The following is a 20,165-nucleotide window of genomic DNA, read 5'->3' as shown; positions in this document are numbered from 1 at the left end:
TGAATGTAATCTAACATTCAGGTTTGTATTACTATTCATAATTAGATATTTTACAGATACATTTAAGTAGATCTTGATATCTATAATAAAGGTTATTGATTTAGGAGGCGGTATGATCTTCCTTAAACTGCAAACTGCAACTGCAACACTAGATGTATGTTCTACAGATGAAAGAATTTGCTCTGTGCTGTAGCCTCTTTTGAAGGTACTTACCAGATGTTGCTTTCCTTGGTTTGGTCCACCACCAGTAAGTTACCATGAACCTCATCAACCAGTTCAGGGGCAATCCAGCGTAAGGGAACCCAGGTCTGGTCTGATGTCACAAAGTAGTCATCCTGGGGATGAACAGACATGAAATACACTAACCACATTTTGAATAAAAAAAGCACAAAATCAACTACTAAATGAATGTAATCTAACATTCAGGTTTGTATTACTATTCATAATTAGATATTTTACAGATACATTTAAGTAGATAAAAAAATGTATAGATTTAAGTGCACACACCTTGTACATGTTGTGTGCTAGTCCATAGTCTCCAATCTTAACTTTCATGTCTGAGGAAAGCAGGCAGTTTCTTAAAGCCAGATCACTGCAGAAAATCAGAGCACCAAAAATAAATATAATAAATGATAAGCACCTTCTGAAAATAGGACATGGCCTAGATGATTTCATTTTGCTGGCTCAAACATAACTGGATGCCATTTACAAAACTGCAAGCATGCATAAAATTAACATACAGTTACAAAGCATGACAGATGTAATGCCAGAAATAGCCATCATTTTTCTGCATTGTGATGTTACTTTCCAAAAATAATTCTTCAGGAACCTGTTCAAAGCATCTAGGCAAGGACATGTTTTCCAAGTGATGGGGAGACACCTAAAGGCTCCTCCAGTTCCCCAAGTGCCTGTCTTAAGCTTCGAGACCCCCAGCTCTCTTGTGGAGCCTCTGTTGGATCTCGTATCAGGTAGCGGTCCATGATCTTAGGAGGTGATGGTTCATAGTAGTAACCTCCATCCCTGTCTTTGTATGAGACATAGTGACCAGACTCCCATGCTCTAAGAGGGCCACCATTTACTTGAGAAGTAACACTGCATATAATATCAAGATTTTTTTATAGATTGCATTTTACAGATTGAGATTAATCTATAAACAATATATATCAATATAATTGATTAGAGACTAATGGTAGTGGAGAATGGTACATTTATTGTATTCATTCTATAACATTTTTCTTTATTGTGCTCATAAAAATATTTAAAACCTTGTATATTTACAAGTTTAAATGCAAAAAAATGTTTGGACTCCAATGTGTCCATATAATTTAATGGTGATTTCAATTTCTTGTTTGTTTTAAGTGCTTCATAATATTTGTGTATTGCGTGAAAAAAAAAAAGCATAAAATCTTGTAACAAAAAGAGACTCAGTATTTCATGTATTTCTATCAAAACAACACTGCACAAATACAGGATATTACAATAAGGTTTTATCGATCATATGCAGTATACTATTAATATCTAATGCAGTGTTGGACCTAGAGTACATTTATTTTGTTTCAAGGATTTTTAGAAATTTTAACTGGAAATTGACACAAAATTACAGCTACATTGTGTTATGGCCAAACTATCTAAACAACTAAATTAAAATAGTTTTAAAGGCAAGGACTTGAAAAGAGTAGGGAGAAAATTGAAAGGCTCTAGCAGAATGAAAATTCAAGGCTCTAACTCTAGGTAATGGTTAATAAAAAGAGTAAGAAGTGCAATTTAAAGTTTATTAGACACCCACCAGCGGTCAGAAAGAGGGTACTTAAGAAGTGGCTTGGGCAGCTTCAATTGCTGGTCCTTTACAGCATAGCTGAGAACCTGTCGGTCTGAATAATGACGGTACGGCTGATTCCCCAACTCAAACATCTCCCAGATTGTTACACCGAGTGACCTTATGTACAGAGAGAAATTTTGGTAACTAACAGCAATTAATGCATCAATCAATAATGACTTGATATCTATAATAAAGGTTATTGATTTAGGAGGCGGTATGATCTTCCTTAAACTGCAAACTGCAACTGCAACACTAGATGTATGTTCTACAGATGAAAGAATTTGCTCTGTGCTGTAGCCTCTTTTGAAGGTACTTACCAGATGTTGCTTTCCTTGGTTTGGTCCACCACCAGTAAGTTACCATGAACCTCATCAACCAGTTCAGGGGCAATCCAGCGTAAGGGAACCCAGGTCTGGTCTGATGTCACAAAGTAGTCATCCTGGGGATGAACAGACATGAAATACACTAACCACATTTTGAATAAAAAAAGCACAAAATCAACTACTAAATGAATGTAATCTAACATTCAGGTTTGTATTACTATTCATAATTAGATATTTTACAGATACATTTAAGTAGATAAAAAAAATGTATAGATTTAAGTGCACACACCTTGTACATGTTGTGTGCTAGTCCATAGTCTCCAATCTTAACTTTCATGTCTGAGGAAAGCAGGCAGTTTCTTAAAGCCAGATCACTGCAGAAAATCAGAGCACCAAAAATAAATATAATAAATGATAAGCACCTTCTGATAAAAAAATGTATAGATTTAAGTGCACACACCTTGTACATGTTGTGTGCTAGTCCATAGTCTCCAATCTTAACTTTCATGTCTGAGGAAAGCAGGCAGTTTCTTAAAGCCAGATCACTGCAGAAAATCAGAGCACCAAAAATAAATAAAATAAATGATAAGCACCTTCTGAAAATAGGACATGGCCTAGATGATTTCATTTTGCTGGCTCAAACATAACTGGATGCCATTTACAAAACTGCAAGCATGCATAAAATTAACATACAGTTACAAAGCATGACAGATGTAATGCCAGAAATAGCCATCATTTTTCTGCATTGTGATGTTACTTTCCAAAAATAATTCTTCAGGAACCTGTTCAAAGCATCTAGGCAAGGACATGTTTAAGTTGCTTGTAGATGTGTGGTGATCCCCGGCAACAAAATCACTGATGCTGGAGTGGAGTAAAAACACTCAGGCAGCATCAGGAGATTGTTGCCGGGAGAAACCATGAGACAGGAAACAGGTAATGCAGATATTCACACTCATTAGCTTCATGCTCATACTGTTAAATCTGTTAACAGTTTCCAGTACTCAATTTGAGAATGACAAAAAAAGAAAAAGAAAAGATAACTTATATTTTGTTTCTAAAGAATTCAGATTCTCTAAACATAGATTTGTGCATTAAAATAGAATGTTGAAGTAAATATAAAAGTGTTGGCTGACCTATGGGGCCAGAAATAGCCATCATTTTTCTGCATTGTGATGTTACTTTCCAAAAATAATTCTTCAGGAACCTGTTCAAAGCATCTAGGCAAGGACATGTTTAAGTTGCTTGTAGATGTGTGGTGATCCCCGGCAACAAAATCACTGATGCTGGAGTGGAGTAAAAACACTCAGGCAGCATCAGGAGATTGTTGCCGGGAGAAACCATGAGACAGGAAACAGGTAATGCAGATATTCACACTCATTAGCTTCATGCTCATACTGTTAAATCTGTTAACAGTTTCCAGTACTCAATTTGAGAATGACAAAAAAAGAAAAAGAAAAGATAACTATTATATTTTGTTTCTAAAGAATTCAGATTCTCTAAACATAGATTTGTGCATTAAAATAGAATGTTGAAGTAAATATAAAAGTGTTGGCTGACCTATGGGTGAAGTTGTTTTTGTGAAGGTGAAGCAGGCCTGAAGTGATCTCACACGCCATCCTCTGAAGTAGTAAGGGGTCAGGGGTCATGGAATCTGTTGCCCAACAGCTGCGCAGGTAACCTTTAACATCACCCTGTTGACATGGAACACATAAAATACATGCTAAAACACAAAGGTAAGGCGTAAATTCAAATCAGTTTGCATAAACATCAAAAGAGTGTGCTGTCAGCCTGATTTTCCTCAGCTAACCATTGGGGGGCGATATATAGCAAGACATCATGAGGGCAGCTGTTTGATGTTGTTGCTAAGGGCAGTTCTGTTTCAAAAAACGTGCTGATGCACATTTGACCTAGGTAGGCAATAACAGGAGAAGAATGATATGAAATAAAGGAGCACACTATCATGTTGTGACTCTTGCATTTCCACCTTATTTTTCAGTGCTGAAGTAAACTATTTTATTCTGAATGTGCGAGACTTCTGGTTCATGAGCTGCTATAAATAACCAGAAGAATAAAAAAGTGCAGTTAACGGTAAAAATATCTTGGAAACAAAACACTTTTTCTTATTAGGATAAATTAAAATAATATGATAACAAATACCAGTTTGCAACATCAAGCAGCAAAATTGACTGTTTTTATATAGCTGAAATTTTCTGAAATGTTTGCTTTCTGGCCAAATTATCTAAATTATCCATCATATTGTGGTGTCTAGATATGGCCTTCAATGAAAACCTATGGGATTTTTTAACCAGTTTTTTTTTTTTTTTACTCCAGGCAAGAGTCATTTAATAGAACGTCTTCCCTCAAGATATAAAGATATAATATTTGTTTATTAAAAAAATTTTAAATAAAATAATAAAAAAATTAAACATTTAAAAAAATAATAATAATTAAAAAAAAAATAATAATAACTCCATGACCACTAAGTAGGGTGTGACCTCTGTGCACTGAGCGAGGCATTGCACTAGAGCCGGATGCTGGAGAGACCTGCAGAAACAGTTTGAGCCCAATCATACTATACACTCATATTACAGAGATATTGTAGTTCACCCAAAAATGTATATTCTGTCATAATTTATTCACCCTAATGTTGTTCCAAACCTTTATGAATTTCTTTCTGTTGTAGAACCCAAAAGAACATGTTCTGTTTTTTGTTTTTTTTTGTACATAAAATAAATGTCAATGGGGCCCATTGTTTTGGACCCCTTTCACTTTCATTTTCATTTTATTTTTCAATGTACATTATGTTTTTCAACCTTCTTCAAAATATCTTTGTGTTTTACAGAAGAAACATAATTTGGATAAAGGCTTTTGTAGGTGAGTAAATGATGAGAAAACATTTATTTTTGAGTAAACTATCCATTTAATGTCTTACGGTACATTAATTAACGAGTTTATTACAAATGACTAATTATAGCAGACATTTTAGTCTAAGCAACAGGTCTATTTTTCATATGGTCCCCCTAGGAGGAGTTTGAACCTATGACTTTTCAAACCTTATTTATTCTTGCAAAAGAGATGAAATAAAATATATAAATGAAATAATGCATGATTGTTTACCGGTATGGCCGAGCCTCTTCCAGAAAGTGCATCTGGTCCTGCACGCTGGCACTGGCCTTTAGTTCCTTCACCACCACCTGGGTACTGCTGAGACCAGAGTGAACCTCCCCCAACAATACCTGTGACACACAGATACACAAACACACAAGGGAAAGACAACAGAAACACACACACAGGTATGAACAGAGGGAGAATGGACAACACACACAATTATGGACAGGGTGACACAGATAGACATGAACAGATGTGCACATAAAGGAAATGGGTAAACAGGAAGGAAGGAAATGGAAGACAGATATTCCACACAAACAAAGCCAAAAAGGTTTAAATCAAGTCCAGGAGTCATGCGAAAAGATGCTCAAAAGGAAATGCAGAAAGACGAAACAACACAAAACCAGATGAGACATCGATAAACATGCAGCCACAGAGACACAGACATACAGATGGACATACCCATTCAATGGAAAGTTGGGGTAATTGGGGTAGTGTGTGTGTATGTGTGTTACAAAAAGACAAAGAAGTAGAGAGAAAGAGAGAAAGAATGAGAATGAATGAGGCACACAAGAGCTTCTGGAATTCACTGCTACACAGAAATATCATCAGATTCTCACAGGGAACAGTCAAGACACAAGTCCAACATCAAAGCTTGAGTATTACTAAGGTAAAACAGCGTGGAAGATATTTTCACGTCCTTGGGACTAAACTACAGAGCTATATCTTTGATCCGTAGCAGAACACACTTAGGGCGTTCATGTCTGTGAGGTGCACAAACATACAAAACAAATAAACAATAAACTACACTTACCTTGCCAAACCAGCCATGTCCAATCTCCTTTATATAAAGCAAACTGTGGCGGCCAAGATCCGTGGGTCTCAGGAGCTGGACTAAAAGATGATTATCAGGAAATAAAAAGACAGAGATAGAGAACAAGAGACAGAGAATAAGACATTAATTAGCAACTGGACCAATGGAACAATGTCAAATTTGGAATTCAATATCTTATGAAATCTAGAAAGCTTTAGAATTTGAATCAAGAAAAATGGCATAACATGAATAAATATTTCTGTTGTACAGATGTTCTTTGCTTCTTTTGAAGCACAAGATGCTTTTGGGATTATTCTCAAATTTTAAGAGCTGCTGTCATCACCATTCCAATTAATTTGATACGCAGACGATATAATTTTAAATTAAAAATGAGATAAATGAAATGAGAAAAATGCACAACAGCAGCATTTTCACTTGTACTCTCAAAATTTTGGACCCCGATTTAATACAAGAAAAATACTGATAAAAATGTATTACATTTAAATTAATTAATGATTATTAAATAGATAAAAAAAACAAAAAAAAACGATATGAATAATGCTAAGAACCGTTTCAACACACCCTTACTGCACAGTTGAGCATTGCAAGTGCATTAAGTGAAGTTTCGTCAAGATTTTCCTCCAACAAGACAATCATCCTCCAAATATCCTCTCCAAAAAGCAGTGAGTGATCTTCTGTGCAAGAGTGATGTTAAATGGCACAAAATCAATTTCAAGAGACCGTTTGAAGAGTTCAGAATCTTCCCGTAAACTATCAGACTGCTTGAAAGGCATATTTTCTGAAAAGCAGAAGTCTACCGCAGTAGGGACGGATTTGATGAGTGATTTTCTGTACCATTCAACCTCTCGTCTGACAGATCCTTACTTATCGCTATCATCTCACAAAGCCATAACAGTCTCTTTCTCTCTTTCTCTCATCTCATCGTGCCTACAAACAGACAGTTTATTGTCAGTGTGTATGACATACTGTCTCACTCTCTGTCCCCTTTTTATGCAGCAGCCATATTTTACGCCCATGTGGTGTTGTAGAGGCTGCTCATTCTGCCAATATAAAAAAAAAAATTTGGTATTCAAAAAAAAACAAAAAAAAAAAAAAAAAAAAAATCAATATTAGATGAAAAACTTCACCCAAAAATGAAAATTCTTTGCATAAAATTGTTGAATAAAGTAGCTATTTTTGTTTTCTTTGCTCAGAAAAAGTATTCTCGTAGCTTCATAAAATTAAGATTGAACCACTGCTGTTACATGGACTATTTTAACGATGTCCTTGCTACCTTTCTGGGCCTTGAACGTTTCAGTTGCGTTACTATGCAGGGTCAGAAAGCTCTCGTATTTCATCAAAAATATCTTAATTTGTGTTCCGAAGATGAACGAAGGTCTTATGGGTTTGGAACGACATGAGGGTGAGTAATTAATGACAAAATTTATGGGTGAACTATATCTTTAAGTACTAAAATTACTCAAACTAAAACTGAAAAATAAGTTAATCTACACAGGGAAAAAAAACATAAAAGGAAGTAATATTTTTAAAAATTCTTTTAAGTAATATTTGTAATAAATAATATTTTACAAATGACTAAAACTTAAAATCTTGAAAAAAAGCTAATTCAGAATATGAATACATAATACAACAGGATATAAATAGTATTGTAAAATAACTGTATTAAACAAAATTAATACTTGACAATTCTCAAGTGTTCTGCTAGAACAACCAGTTTGAGCTGTGTTTTGGAACATGACAGATGGTTTCTAGATGGCCATTAGCTGGTCCAAGCTGCTAGACAACCTTGCTGTTAGCTTGTCATACTAGTTTATGGTATTCAGGCTGTATTTTTAACATGGTCTGACTGACTTAGGCCAGTTAATTACCAGTTTAGGTCAGCTAGAAATCTGCTACAATGTTCCAAAACACAGTTAATGTCACACCCCTGGGGACTGTCTATTATGGTTTCTCCCTCTGTGTCCTTATTTGGTTGTTCCTGTTCTCATTATGAGTTAATCACCTCATTGTGCTCACCTGTCTGCCCCTCGTTATCCACCCTATATCAGTTCCTGTCCATTGTGTTCCAGTTTGTCAGTTATTGTGAATGTTACCCTGTGCACCGACCCGCTTGTGAAGTTATTAAAGGTTTCTTGTATCCTTCGTCCTCGTCGTCCTGCCTGTTCTCTGGCACAGCAACACCGTAACAGCTCAAACTGAATGCTTCAGCAGGTTAGCATTAGCTTGGGTGAAAAACGCAAACTACTGTATTGGCAGAGAAGAAAGACACGTCTGATTACAGACAGATGCTATCTGTGTCACGGTGACTGAGACCTGCACTTCCTGGCAGGAGGTTTGTATTTCTTACCTCAACCTCATCCTTGAGAAGTTACATCATTCCAGCCACTCCTAAAGACCAGGGCCGTTTTTGAAATTCTAATTGCAGACTATACTATAGTGGGATTTTGACTTTGATCGTGTTAATTAAATGCCAGCGCGTGAGAGTTGTGTGAACTGAATCTAGAAAACCACAACCTCTTAACCTCTGACCTCTACTAATCGCACCACATTAAGGCCTGCCAGGCTATAATAAAGTGAGTGGTTGTGGGGAAGAGAGAGACAGAGTATCCATGGATCGGACTGTACACATCGTCTCCCAGATTCCTTAGATTCCAAGGCACATTTATGTAGGCTGGCCGAGGCGGCATTATGCAACAGGCAGATGTTGTGCGGATTGAGATGGAATAAGGAGGAGAAATCCGGAAAACAAAGACAAAAAAAAATGTTTTGATTTCTAGACCATTTGCTAGTGGGGTAAGAAAAATAAACTTAATCAGTGAAATATTCTATGTAAACAAGTCTTAATCTTTAAGGATGTTTGTACTGAAAAACAAGGGAATTCGCACCGGTGAAGCATACGCAAATAACAGAAATTTGAAAAAAAGAGAAGAAAAGTCTGTTTCTTTTCAACATGTTTGTTCCCACCAGCCTTGTGGTGTCAGGGCAACCCATAGATTACAGTCCAGAGAAACAAAGAAAGAGAATGGTTGAAGGCAATACGGAGAGGCAAAGCTCCCATTATTTTTCCATGTCTATCAGAGTTGTGCGCTATTTGAAATGAGAATGCTAATTCAGTTGCTGAATTTGAATTGAGGTAGAAAACAAAGACTACAATTTTAATTTTAATGTGAGACAGCTAAACTGAAAGGTATGGAAGCCCGTTTCCGCCACTGAATAAAAAATAAAAAAGGTAATTGCGACTTTTTATCTTGCAATTCTGACTTTTTTTCTCAGAATTGTGATATAAACTTGCAATTGTGAGTTATAAAGTCAGAATTGGGAGATATATACTCACAATTGCGAGAAATAAAGTCCAATTTTGGGGGCAAAAAAGACTGATTTGTTCTCGCAATTGCGAGTTTATGGGCCCTATCATACACCCGTTGCAATGCGGCGCGGCACATGTGTCTTTTGCTAGTTGTGCCCATGGGCGTGCTGGTCTGAAAACGAGGTGTGTTCAGGCGCATTGCTGGTGCGTTGCTATTTTGAGGCAACTGAAATAGACTGCACCATTGACCAACAAAAACCTGGTCTAAAGTCTGGCGTAATATTTTTTGTTATTTAAAGAGCGCGTTAGTAATATACGCCTATAGGCGGATGCACAATGCGCGTACACTTTGCTTATTACACACACAGGGATGCGCAGTAGCACACAAACATTTAAAAAAATGAAAAATTAAAGGATTAAAATGTAAAAGATTATTATTGTGTACATAAATATAAAAATGCCCACATGTCATAATGGATAGTCTTGCATGTATCAGACACACCCAAAACGCCCAAAACACACCCATTACTCGTTAAGAGAATAGGGACAACCCTTAAAGACCATGCGCCAGGTGCACCGACTGTTTTTCCCGTCCTTAAACTAGCAAAAGTGGATTCGGACACGCCCTAAGTGCAATTGCGACGTGCGCTTTAAAAAGATAAAAAGTCAGAATTGTGAGATTAAAAAGTCGCAATTAACTTTTTTTTTTTTTCAGTGGTGGAAATGGGCTTCCATAGAATGGAACTCAAAGACTGAAGATTCATATAACTGAAATTTTTAGTTAGAAAAGCCCATTTAAAAAGCCTTTTAGTTTGAAGGTCTGTTTTACAGAGACAGACTGACTTATATCTGAAGTAATGGTTGAAAATTCAGCTTTGTCATCACATGAATAAATTCTTTAAAATGTTTGTATATTTCATCATATTTACTTAATAAAATTTTTAAATTGAAAAAAATCCTCATCCCATCATTCCCATTCAAATTCCAATTCAGCTTCCTGCAGGGTGTGGCCAATTCAATTAAAATTCACACTCATAAATTGAAGTTTGCATTGTTTAATTGTGAATTTTTGCACAACACTGATAGCCATCAGCACGGAGCAGATGGCCTGGGTTCTAAAGGTCCAGAGCAAGGCAGGGTTGTGGGAGACTGCCCGCCCCAGGAGGGAAGAGTGGAGGCAGCAGCAGGGCGTTGGTCTCTTCTGGATTTTACACTGGAGATCTTGTGGGTTGGAAGCGGGACCGAACACATGAACAATATCCTCTGGAAAAAAAACTCAGTCCAGAGAATGTGAAACTCGTATGGGAGTTGCATAAGCGGGGTCAGAGCGGATTCAGGACTGGGAGGAAATCAGCCTTTCTTAAATGCTATCACATCTGGTCCAGCTCATATAGCAATTTCCTCAGATGCGGTGTGACGATGACCCACCTGATTGGCCAGGTTGCTTGGCGACGGGCAGCGAGACCTCGGTGAGAGGCAGGATATAGACGTCAGGACCGGTGTGAGATGCAGGCGATGCCGGCGTGGACATGTCCGCTGGATATTCCTCTCCCTCTGCATTCTCAAATTCCTATGGTAGCAATGAAAAACACTGAGGTCAGAGGTTACAGTTGCAATGAATGTGTGAATGAAGAAATGTCTACCAAGCTAACAAACATATGTTTTAAGAACATTTTGCTAACATTCACATTAAGTTATGAAAATGTTATCGCTGTATTAAGAACATTGCTTCTTGGTTATATGAATGTTAGATTAACATCCCATTCTATCATTTTGAAAAAGTTCTAAAAACTTCCCCGTTAGCTGATCTTTCTAATAATTAAAGGACTTTCTGAGAATAATCAGAAGTTAGTTCATCAGTTACATGTAACATCCAAAAATGTTGTTCTAAGCACATTTTCTATTAATATTATAAGAACATTATATGGGTTTTCTGTGAATATTATTATCACTGTTTTCTGCTAATATTAAAAACACTCAAATATTAATAACATAAGAATGTTCCAAGCAACATTGTTCTAAGAACCTTTCCTCTTCATTCATCAAGTACAAATAGCATCAGATGTTCTATATACACATATATATATATATATATATATATATATATATTGCATAAAGAAATTTTCAGAAACATTAAGAATTACATTATTTTCATTCATGATAAGAACTCCAAAAGGAGTTCGAAAAATACTTTTTTCCTCATGTTTTGTTTTTAAAGGAGATCACAATAGTCATATTATGTTGCTCAGCTCAATTCCATCTTTGTGGGAAGGATTCAAGGACCCTTTGTTTTTGTGTGTGTGTGTGTGTGTGTGTGTGTGTTTTGGGACTTGATGTACAAGAATAAACAAGCAGATCTTTAAACTGAAAAGAAACATCAGTGACTGTTTTAACAGAGGAGCATTTAACCTGATTATTTTAATAAAATGAATAAAAAAATAACATTTAATGCTTACTGGAACAAATGACAATTTATTAAACAGCCCATTAAACAGCCTGTCACCATAATCTGATCAAATAATGAGCCATCCGTATAATCTCAAGAGCTTTCAACTGGTACTTCTTGCCCCAATATGTTTTTCATCTCCACATGGATATGGTGAAACTACAAAGAGAGATGAGACAGTGCTAAGAAAAGACAAGACTTGGCAGCATCTGGAAATCGGAAATGCTCCTCCAGATGCAAGCAATTTTTCTGTGAACTCGGGTGCGGAGATACAGGGTTGAAGAAATGGAAAACAGTGACCTAGAGGGGTCGCGCACACTTAAAAGCGCAAGCTAGCAAACAAATACACACAAACACTCAAGTTCCCCTACAGGCCCCATTATCCATATCTTCACACGCCCCACACGGGTGCCATATGACCCGGCTCCTGATCTGCCCAGCACACGGCAGCGCTACCGTACGCTAGGATTCCCAACAGGGCACGGTGTGAGCCTAACTAAAAGACTGCAATAATTTGTTGCCTGAAACCACATTGCTTAACTCACAGTAAAAACATTCCTAACAGCTGAATCGCAATGCATTTTTTATCACAGCAGGCTAAAAATCATAAACATCTAGTGTGCATTGTTGTATCCTCTGATGAAGAAACATCTGGTTTAAGCAAATACTGGTACTGTCTTTTCCAAGAATATCAAAACATGTATTTAGTATTCAGGGATTATTTTTTTAGGACAAGCCAACACATCCACCCAAAAACAATAGATTTTGCAATAATCTTTGATTTTAATCTTTAAAATGTTTTTTGGAAGTAGCTCATAAAAAGACCTGCACAAAAATCTTTCTCTCTTTAAAAAAAACGTGTGAATATTTTGTCACACAATGTGGGGGTAAGTTGTCACAATGAGAACCTGCTATTAAACAGTCAATAAGCAACATTTAAACAGCACAACATTTATGAACACACAGAATGCATTTGCATAACCATATCTGTTAGACTACAGTAATTGTTATATAAAAACTGTATCAAATATGTGTAAAATTGTACAGTATATTATAATATAAAATACATGATGAACTGCCCCAATTAAAATCCACAATGACACAATAGATATCATAAAAACATGTTATGATATTAATTTGTGTCCCAGAAGACAATAAAGAAAAGATCTCTTTAATTAAATATTTGAAACAACTTAAAGAGAAAACCAGCATTTGCGTAATTGACTTTTGACTCAAAGCCTTTGTGATAGCTTCCCAATGTGACAACTTGCCCCAGTCTGCCTTAAATATTGTGTTCTATGTGCACCGATGTCAGGGAGCAATACATGATTCCTATAATGGTACTGTATATAAAACATTTTCAGATTTCCATGGTTTCATATCACAACCTATATCCACTATTTAAAATAAGGCGAGTTACACTTTTAATTAAACAAAGTTAAATTATATGCAAACACATTTTTCTAACATATAGCATACACACTACTATTCAATTAAAACAACTTTCTGAAGAAAGCACTGTTCTGTAAGGCCAAAGATTTGATTAATTTCCCATCTTACCTGCCCTTAATGCACACGTGTTACATCTAACAGGTTGCGCTGAATCTTTAACTCTTCCCTTCCGCCCCGTGAACCTGCACCGCTGGGCTCTTCACAGAACACCTGTGAGGTGCCCACATGACCCCAGACGGATCCCTCACCGGACTGAACATTAGGAACCGACCCATGCTGCCACACAACCGGAGAACCCAGGTCTTGAGAATACATCATTATAACTCTCAAGAAAACATTCAAATAAAAAGCAAATAGATCCTGCACTTGAGAGAGAGAGAGAGAGAGAGAGAGAATGCAGGGAGGGGCAGTTCCTGTGCTCTTCCCATGAGAGTGTGGACGACCAGTGATTAAGAATAGTGGAGACGCTTCCACAAAAATGTGAGGCTGAAAAAAAAATCTAACAGGGAAAGGCTTTCACATTCTGTGCTTATGACATCACTCTTTTTTTCTTCATCCTTCCTTCCTCGCGCTCATTCTTTCTCACATGTGCATGACAGGCCCTTGCTACAGCCATCGGCACAAATGAGCACGCTCACATGTATGCTTGTATGCATGTGCATTCATTTGAAGAGGTTCGATTTTGCATTTCTGCATATTTACCATACTAGAGTACATTACTTTTCAATTGTTTGGGGTCGTTTTTAAAGATTTTATTCAGCAAGGATGCATTAAATTGATCAAAAGTGACAGTAAAGACATTTATAATGTTGCAAAAGATTTCTATTTCAAATAGATGCTCTTCTTTTTAAAGTTCTATTCATCTGAGAATTATTACAAAAATATTAAATATTAAATATTAAGCAGCACAACTGCAAGATTGATAATAATAAGAAATGTTTCTTGAGCACCAAATCAGCAATGATTAATGATTAAAGAGTAATGATGCTGAAAATTCAGCTTTGTATCACAGGAATAAATTACATTTTAAAATATATCAAAATAGAAAACAGTTCTTTTCATTTGTAAAAATATTTCATAATATTAAATTTTTTTTACTGTGTTTTTGTTTAAACAAATGCAGCCTTGGTGAGCATAAGAGACTTGTTTCAAAAGTAAAAAATAAAACAATTTACTGACCCTACATTTTTGAACAGTATAGTGTAGGTGCACAAATATATATCTGTACTACTGATTTCAATTTATACTGAAGCCTTGAATAAAATCAAATATAAAATATACAATACAGACAAATGGACTAAAAACACTGACTTGTTGCAGTTTCCGATCAAGTTAGCAAACACTAATTTATTTGCCAGCACTTGATGAGTGTTCATTATTGACTCTGCATATACTGCACTCAAAATATTATCATAAAACACACTTGGTGCACCTTATGTAAGCACTGTATTACAGTCGCACCTCAAACTAACAAACAAAATTTGTTTCTCAGCGCTCACTTTTTTTTTTGAGAATGCTAAAGGGGAATGAATGAATCAATTACCCTCAGGCTTGTCAGACTCCCAACCTCTATACAAGAATGAGAGAGTGTTAAATAGACAGAGAGACAGAGGGAGGAGGAAGAGTCTCTTTTCAGCAGCTGATGTTTAAGCGCTGAGCTGTAGTTCCACTGAGGGATTGTAATTACAAATATTTGGCCTTTACTGGAGACCAGGTGCTTAGAAGCATGAAAGAGCCATCCTCCTCTCTCTCACACACTCACACGGGCCTCATTTCTCCTGTGCCTTGACCCACTTTAAAGTTGCTGCTGAAAATGCACAGTGCGCGCTGAGATCTATAGCCATATGCCACAAGGCCTCCGCTGTTCGCTACAAAAACACATCTACAGGGAAGCGATTGCGTCCCTGCTCTCTCTCAGCCTTGGTTCCTTTAACCTTATGAGACAGGACTAAGTGGTTTGCACTGAAGAAATTGCTTTTCTCTGGAACTCTGGGACTCTGTAACCTCAAAAGGGCAAGAGGACATGCAGCTGAACAGAATGCATGTGTGCATGTGCTGTGCTACTTTTCAAGTAGCTGATCAAAGCATTCCTACAGATCTGAAACAGACTCAGAAGTGATTCATGAATGATGCTTTTCAGACTTTACAATTTCATTCATAACTGCAGGACGGCAACAGGCCAAGAAGTTGCAATAGAGAGAGATGCTTTTGTGTAAATTCATTGCTGACTGGCAAGTATGATTAAAATCTCTCCCAGTGAATAATCTTTCAATGTCAAATAGAGATTCAATCTGTAGAGATGTGGCATTTATATCAGTGTATTTACACTTGATTCTGATTGGTCAGTCGTGGGATTCTAAAATGATTTTTTTATTATACATAACAGCTAAATGGTTTAATTGATTCCTACATAGCTAGTTTCATGGTTCAATGGCTCTCTTTCTACTCACATAATTTCAACTCATCAATATTTCATGCCTATTTTTTTTACTTATTTGGTATAATAAAGTATAATAAATCTCTGCTTCTGGCAAAGCGTTACATTATTAATGCACATTATGCTTACATATTCATAGACAGTGGCATGAGAAAGTCAGAACATTATAGTATAATATAGGATGATCTTGTTTTATCATTGTTGGTGCACTGCAGAAAATCTCATTCCTAATGGATATTATTTGTTTTCCAGTAAAAGTATTATAGCTGAGAAATAAATATGAATTAGATATTACCAGAATGCATCTTTGAGATAAGTATAGTCTTTTTTTACCTTTTCACTTCACAATAAGAATAAATCTAGACAGAAAACAATGTGAATGCCACTATTTGCATTAAGTAGTAGCTATAAATAGCAGAAAATCCTTCTATTTTAACATTGTGTAAATATAATCTATACCTATTTGCACTTAGTGTAAATAGCATATCGCTAAAAATACTGCTGTTTTCACTTAGTGTAAATAGAATCCATCACTATTTAAATGTAAATGTGTAAATAGCATCAATCTCTAAGAAAATATGCTATTTTCATTTAGTGTAAATAGCATTTCCTGCTATGTAAATAGCCTCTATCACTATTTACACTTTAAGATAAAAAAATAAATAAAATAAAATAAAGGGAATGCAAGTTTGTTCATATAGTGGATTTCATACACAGTGATATTTCAAAGTGCTTTACAGAAAACTAAATAAATTAAAAAAACAAAATATTGTATAAGAAATAAAAAAATAAAGGAAAAATGAAATTTAAAACAGAATAAATTAGTTTAAATGAAATAAGATTCTACATTAAAATAAAAAGTTTTGACTGGAAAATAAGACAGATACTGTGCAGATTTGCATTGTCTGCTTATTTCATGGGCCTGACACTAATATGGTATATTTTATTATGTGTGTTCTGATTGGGACTGAATCTTGCTGAGTTGGCTCATTCCAAAGTGTGTGCCCTATGAACCATGGCAGTCTGATGGAATTTAAGAGCCACTTCTTGTAAAAGTGATTGAAATGAAAGAGGGTCTCACCTTAAAGCCAATGTCACCTCGTTTACAGCACAGGCAAGCCAGCATGAGGAAGATGAAGGTAAAGAGTCCAGAGAAAGACACAGCCACCACAGCCAGAGAGGACGACCAGGACAGCTCACTCAGTGGCGCTCCATCTGCAGGACAGACACAACATTACACAAACTAAACAACTGCTATCACAATACAGGATGAGGGAGCATGAATACACACATTGCACACAAGTACTCTTTGTTTTGATTATTCTTATTTGTGCTCCTAGACAACCAATACTACAATAGTCTTTTACCAATCACATGGATGCAATAAAATGCAAGAAGCTTGTTGACAAATGAACAAGGACATGATTTTTCTTTTTAACATCAAGATTTTAGGTGTAAGTTTGTGCTTTTAGATGCTGTAACTGATCACCATTCATCACTCAACCACCTTTTCAATTTCACTAGTTGATTTGAAACATGAATTTGAAATTAAGTGAATTTTTAAAGCATACAAATATACCATATAGTCTTTTCATGAATACAAGGCCATGAAAACTACATGCACAACAATCATAATACAATATAAATGCTGATTACATAGTTTTCACTACAGGTCAGTTTGACTCTAACTTTTAGCATTTTACCTTCAAGCCCCAGTAAAGAATTATATATTTAATGATCACATTAAAGCTACAATGCTTGTTTCAATAGCATGAAGAGCAAAACATATCTATTTATGATGGTTCTTCTCAGCATTGTCTTGGATTTCTTGGCTTACTATTGTCCAAATCAAATTCAGTAGGTGTGCCGACAAGATTGCCTGTCTAAAAATGGTTTGCAAATATTTTATTCAAAACAACTTTGAAGACAATTTTAAGTCAATTATGTGTAATTTTTTGAATAAACGCTTATAATGGCAAAAATTGTTTTCAGAATAATTGTTATTTTTAATTATTCATCTGGTGATGAAAGGCTAAACTTTATTATTTCAAAAAATGCTGTAGCAAAGAGAACCAACATGGACTGAATGAAGATCACTGCTGTTTTCTCTCACTTTTAAACTGTCAGATCTAATACTGCGATACGCAGGCCAGTGGCATATACATTATTAAAGAAATGTCAGGGCAAACACATACAGTAATAAACAGCATAATTATCAATAATACAAGGGATATATGATCTAATTCATCATCTAACACAACAAAATAACAAGACCAAGACTAATAGTGATTGTCGGTGAGGTCATATTTGATAGCTTTATGTAATTAATAGAATTTCAGGGTCTTATTTTCACTCCAATTTCGGCTCCAGTAGTTGCCTTGGAAACTAGAATGGATAGAACGAGTGTAAAATCTGCAGTTGGCTGCAAAAAGCTCAGTGTTTCAACACATCCCCTCAATCCATGAATACATGCCTCCATCCTCACCTTTCAGCCCACTCATCTAATCTATCTATCTATCTATCTATCTATCTATCTATCTATCTATCTATCTATCTATCTATCTATCTGTCTATCTGTCTATCTGTCTGTCTGTCTGTCTGTCTGTCTGTCTGTCTGTCTGTCTGTCTATCTATCTAAAACGACAAAAAGCAGACCATGAAGATATGGATGAATAAGATGTGAGTTTGTGTGTACTTGGCACGTTTTATGAGCACTATGTTGTGAGGCCTCATGAAATGCATTCATCTATATTTCATTCCCTCTGGTGCCAGGAGGTTTTCTGGGTGCTGAACCGCTCGCTGCAGCTGCATTACAATCAGACGTAAATCATTCCGTTCAAACCAGCAGAGAGACACCAGAACTGTGGCCAAACCACTACAATAGAGACACTGCTTTAATGAATAGCAGTTGGGTTACTTCTGTTGTGCCTGGTAAAGCAGGTAATCAGGAATGTATTTAATAGAGATCTAGTTTTGCTCTGAGCGTAAGCATATCTGGTTATTTTCAAAGACGAGTAACAATCTGATTTGTACGAATGCTGAAATTAGTATTCATGAATCAGATTGCATGCGGTGATGAGGCACAGAGGGGAAGTGACAAAGACCCTTTCAAGCATCCTTCATTAGGAAAGGTTGATTGGATGAAAAATACAGTGATTCTGCTGCTCCTGGGTCGTATTAAAGAACATCTCAAATAATAAGGACCACACTGTATTTCACTGAATTTCAATTTTCCACAAATCGTTTGACGTTTTAATTGTAAGGACGTTTCTTTAAAAAATAAAAAAAAAAGTATAGCCAAACTTATGCATTTGAACACAATCTGTTTAGTGTGAGATCAATGTTATTGAGACCTGTCTTAATGAAGACACTGAGAGGGCCTGAGAGCCTTCCACTCTAAATGAGAACAGATATTACTAAAGGCAGGGCACAAAGAGACTTTAAACCTGAAGACTTTCAACCCATACATATTTGCATCTATTATTATTACTTGAATTTATTACAGTTTTTCTCAGTCGCTTTGGTGCATTTCTCAAAACAGAAATGAAATTCTCAAAACTACTTGTACAACCTCCACATCATCTAGTCATTTGTACACATAAAACCAGTTTCTGATTCTTTTGAACAAGTTGCGATTGCTTTGGTACATTCATGCAATTGATTATGTACATTTGTCTGCACTTTCCTAGTTGCTATTGTCATGTTGCTCAAAATGTATTATATAGTTTTCTGTGCAATAGTCTTTCCCTTCAAAACATCTAGTCTTTAGTTCTTCATATAAGTCATGTGTAATGAGATGCCAGTACATTTTCTGTTATTCATCAGGCTGTCAGGAAGCTGAACTCCCTCCCGACCTTGCCCCCCCTCCCCTCTTTTGCCCCACGCACCACTAAACTCTGACCCTCTGATGGACTCTCCCACTCCCCCCTCCCAAATACACACTCACACTATCACTTTAATCAGTCTGAATCAGTCTTTTGCACTACAATCATTATATCTGCACTGTTGTTTACTTTACTGGTTTGCACTCTATCTGCCATATGCCTTGTGCTTTATATATATATTTTTTACATTTTACCTTATTTGTATATTTGTATAGTTGTATTTTGTATTTCATCTGTATCTATCTGTATTTATGTTATCTGTATGCACCAAGGGTCTGAGAGTAACGCAATTTCAATTCTCTGTGTGTATGTGCTGTACATGTGGAAGAATTGACAATAAAGCAGACTTGACTTGACTTGACTAGTAGTAGAATTGCAGCAACAAAACAGTAACAGAAGGTTAAAATTTACAATTTACTGTAAAACAGTTTTGGTCCATTAAATTAATTGTAATACCAAAGTATTTGGACTTTTAAGCACATTTCTTATGGGTGCAATTTATATATATATATATATATATATATATATATATATATATACACAATAAAGAATAT

General features: G+C 36.0%; 1 protein-coding gene across 2 annotated transcripts in view; it reads right to left on the bottom strand.

The window, feature by feature from the left end:
• The window catches only part of LOC107601421 (serine/threonine-protein kinase LMTK1-like), a 58,066-nt gene that overhangs the window by 8,399 nt on the left and 29,502 nt on the right, over positions 1 to 20,165 (bottom strand). The window contains exons 2-10 of one of the 2 annotated variants that reach the window (XM_016293584.1): positions 16,809 to 16,942; positions 10,821 to 10,962; positions 6,065 to 6,144; positions 5,260 to 5,378; positions 4,609 to 4,686; positions 3,700 to 3,843; positions 2,603 to 2,687; positions 2,137 to 2,258; positions 1,787 to 1,936 (exon numbers count right to left, since the gene is read on the bottom strand). In XM_016293584.1, the coding sequence (XP_016149070.1) occupies positions 1,787 to 1,936; positions 2,137 to 2,258; positions 2,603 to 2,687; positions 3,700 to 3,843; positions 4,609 to 4,686; positions 5,260 to 5,378; positions 6,065 to 6,144; positions 10,821 to 10,962; positions 16,809 to 16,942 (1,054 nt within the window). Of the gene's footprint in view, positions 1 to 1,786; positions 1,937 to 2,136; positions 2,259 to 2,431; positions 2,520 to 2,602; positions 2,688 to 3,699; positions 3,844 to 4,608; positions 4,687 to 5,259; positions 5,379 to 6,064; positions 6,145 to 10,820; positions 10,963 to 16,808; positions 16,943 to 20,165 lie in introns of those variants that run through there. The other variant, XM_016293583.1, reaches the window with a different exon arrangement.

Source organism: Sinocyclocheilus grahami, unplaced genomic scaffold (genome assembly GCF_001515645.1).
Source record: "Sinocyclocheilus grahami isolate Dianchi unplaced genomic scaffold, SAMN03320097.WGS_v1.1 scaffold305.1, whole genome shotgun sequence".
NCBI classification, from domain to species: Eukaryota; Metazoa; Chordata; class Actinopteri; order Cypriniformes; family Cyprinidae; genus Sinocyclocheilus; species Sinocyclocheilus grahami.
Note: the sequence above shows the minus strand (reverse complement) of the source record. Positions and strands in the feature narration are given on the sequence as shown.